The sequence below is a fragment of the Frankliniella occidentalis genome, unplaced genomic scaffold (assembly GCF_000697945.3).
Source record: "Frankliniella occidentalis isolate FOCC.00 unplaced genomic scaffold, Focc_3.1 Scaffold4, whole genome shotgun sequence".
Taxonomy (NCBI): domain Eukaryota; kingdom Metazoa; phylum Arthropoda; class Insecta; order Thysanoptera; family Thripidae; genus Frankliniella; species Frankliniella occidentalis.
This window is the reverse complement of record NW_026267134.1, coordinates 3243391-3246452: the sequence shown is the minus strand read 5'-3', so window position 1 is coordinate 3246452 and position 3062 is coordinate 3243391. Positions and strand designations below refer to the sequence as shown.

The window sequence follows — 3062 nt, the reverse complement described above, 5'->3', positions numbered from 1 at the left end:
ATCTACGTGGCTGTGCTGAGGACCGCGCGGGGCGCAGGCAGGGATGGGGGGAGGGGGAGGGTTATAGGCCAGGGGTTTGCAGGGAGGGTAATCCACACCTTGACAGTGTTCCAGGAACTCGGCAGGCTTTCTGCGCCCACGCCGCGGCTGCCCGTACTTTCCCACGGTTTCCGAGAAAAAAAGTTACTCGCCTTTTTGCCTCGTTGGAAATTCACAATGGATAGCTATAGTTGTTTCCCCCATGCGCATGCCCATATGTAAGAAACTATGCTCACTTTCTCGTAAACTTGGACCAGCTGTTAAATTTTAACATCAAACAATTTTACTGTCAAGAAGGTCTTTTACGGAACCGTGTTCGGAAGTCCCAGAAAACTCTTTGCCCCCCCCCCCCTCTTTATTCCCCCTCTGTAACAGGCGTCGTCGCGTTCCTAGCGGCTGCCTTTGCGCGTGGTTGGGCGTTGGGTGGAGGCTGGAGGCGCTGCGGAGAGCCTGCATAGCGAGATCCAACGCGTGGGGCAAAAACCTGCCGTGACCCCTGTCCAGCCGGAGCGGACTGGAGTGCTGGCCTGAGCCGCAGGAGCCGCTGGAGTCGCTGTAGTGGACCCGCCAGGGCGGTGCAGTCCGACCCGACGTCCGACCGCCGTTTCTTGTTGGCACATTGGGATGGGAGTGGGAGTGGAAGCCCCCGTGCCCCGTCGCGCCGCAGAGTCTGGCCTCTTGGCCCTCCACCACAACAAGGGCCTTATCAGCCGCAACCGTTCGACGAACTTGTGCCCCCAAGTCCGGTTACGGCGTAACTACACCGCCTCACCGCCGCCGCCGCCGCCCCTCGCCCGTGTTCGACTCGCTGCTCTGAGCAGCGCAAAACAAATCGGGGGACGTTTTGTGTCGGCTCCCCCCTCGCGGGAGCTCTCGTTGTAGGGAGCAAACAAAGGGCGGAACGAAAAGCAACAGCTGGAATGGCGACGATAGGGCTGCGCGAGCCGAACAGTCGGCGCGAGCGGAACAAAGGGGAGGGAGGCGGAGAGCGAGACAGAGAACGAGGCTGAAAATCATGAGAAAGGCTGTGTGTGGAAAGCCTTCAGTCCTGATGGCGGCGTTGGCGTCGGTTTACAGAGACCCCGGCTCGTGTTCGCCCCCTCTCTCCCTCCCCTTCTATTCGACCGTCTCCTCGCTACATTTTTGGATGGAACGCGCGCCATGCCTTTGATCCTGGCGCGCGTCCCGTCACGGGGGCTTTCCGCGTTCAATCTCATCAGGTCGAGAGAAAATCACGCCCGGGGCTCAGCCGGGGCAGCTTGGGCAGCTGGTGGGGTGCGGGGGGCGGGGGCCATCGGTGCGGCTGGGGGGCGCTCCCGTTCACGCCGGGCCGGCTAGCCAGCAGAGCACCCCCCGCTGGGGAGCCCTCGCTGGGGGCACCCCGGGGCTCGATTGCCAAAGTCGGTTCTGGGCGGGTGGGGGGAGGGGGAATTGGAGGGCTAGAACGTTTTTCATGTACTCACCGAGTGCGCGCGCGCCCCCATGGTGTCCTGGACGCGGAGCAGGCTCCTGATCTCGTCGACGCCGCCCTGATGCGCGCGTTGGACGCGCTGGGCGGCGCGGGGCCCGGCGCGGGGCGTTGCGGGCCGCAGCAGCGCCACCTCGGGCTGGCCGCTCATCTGGCCGGCGGACAGCATCCTCTTCATCGGGGCGGGGGTCGGCGCCGAGGTCGTGGTGGTCGTGGTCGAGGTGGTGGCCGGGACCGCGGTGGGCGCGGCGGCGTGGCGCGTGCTGGAGGCGGCGGAGGGCGCTCTGGTGGCCGGGACGGGGGCGTCGACCGTGGCCGGGGCCTGCAGGGGCTGCTGTGCGGCGCCCTGGCTGCGGGTCGGCCGTTGCGGCATCGTGTCCTCCGCCGCGTTGCCCATGTAGTAGCCCTGTCGGGTGGCGGGTGCGATGTGAGCGTTACTCCTGAACACGCTGCTATACTGCTGCTGCTGCTGTGGTTGCTGCTGCTGCAGCCCGCGCCGACCACTCACGTTCCAGACGGGGTCGCGCCCGTTCCACGGCTTCGGCTCGTCCTGGTCGCGGTACACGTTGGTGATGCCGCTCTTGGCGAACAGCCGCTCCAAGCCCTGGTCCAGGTCGGCGAGCACGTTGGCGTCCCCGGTGAACTCCTCGGCGCGCTGGTTGGCCTCGCGCCGCGCCTGCTCCTCGCGCTGCCGGCCGAGCGCCATGGCCAGCAGGGCTTGCGCCTCCGCCTGCGCCTGACCCTCGAGGTCCTGGAGCCGCTGCTCGTCCGAGCGGGACTTCTTGGCCAGGGCGTGCAGCTGGCGTTCGTCCTCGTCCTCGTCCTGCTAGGGGGAGAGAAAATGATTGATGTCAGCCTCAAGAGCAGCAGCAGTACGAAAGATAAATGTTTGCTCGGAGATTCCAAGTTCTTTACAGTAATCTCGCAGTCACGCACAGTTCACTGTTCTTACCTGATCGACGTGGTACTGGTAGCGGCCGTAGGCGGCGGGCACGGCCGGCCGCTCATACTCTCCGCGGGCCGCGCCCGCGCCGGTCGTCGTGCCGGAGTTGACGGAGCCGAAGACGTAGTCGTCGCTGTCCCGGTACCGCGGGTCGACGTAGCGCGCCGGGTACGGCGGTACGCCGGCCGGGAAGCCGAGCCGCTCCAGCCGCTCGCCGTACTTGTTGGCCTCCATGAGGTTCTGCAGGAAGGCGGCGTTGGCCGCGGGGTCCGAGGCCGCCACGTCGAACCACTGCTCCTGCCCGTAGTCCTCGTCCTCTTCCGGGTAGTCGTCCGGGTACAGGTAGGACGTGGCCGGGGACCGCAAAGGGACGTACATGTCCGGGTAGTAGGTGGGGCTCCGCACGGAGCGCGCACTGCGGCGCGCGGCGCGCAGCTGCAGCGGGTAGCCCTGCGCGGGCGCGGCCAGCACGACGAGCACCGCGGCGGCCAGCACGGCCAGGAGCACGGTCTGGGCTGCGGGCGGCGACATCTGTAAGCAGGCCCGAAGTGGAACTAGAGTCCTGGGACCAAACTGCCGCCGTGGCCGTAGGGCAGCCCCATCACGCCCGCC

At 66.4% G+C, this 3062-nt stretch overlaps 1 protein-coding gene across 3 annotated transcripts in view; it reads right to left on the bottom strand.

Annotated features, from left to right (window-relative positions):
• The window catches only part of LOC113204196 (uncharacterized), a 10260-nt gene extending 7267 nt beyond the window's left edge, over positions 1–2993 (bottom strand). Inside the window, exons 1-3 of one of the 3 annotated variants that reach the window (XM_052268937.1) lie at positions 2460–2993; positions 2016–2333; positions 1503–1913 (exon numbers count right to left, since the gene is read on the bottom strand). In XM_052268937.1, the coding sequence (XP_052124897.1) occupies positions 1503–1913; positions 2016–2333; positions 2460–2981 (1251 nt within the window). In that variant the 5' untranslated portion in view covers positions 2982–2993. Of the gene's footprint in view, positions 1–1502; positions 2334–2459 lie in introns of all 3 variants that reach the window. The other 2 variants (XM_052268932.1, XM_052268933.1) reach the window with 2 other exon arrangements.
• Positions 2994–3062: the final 69 nt, after the last annotated feature.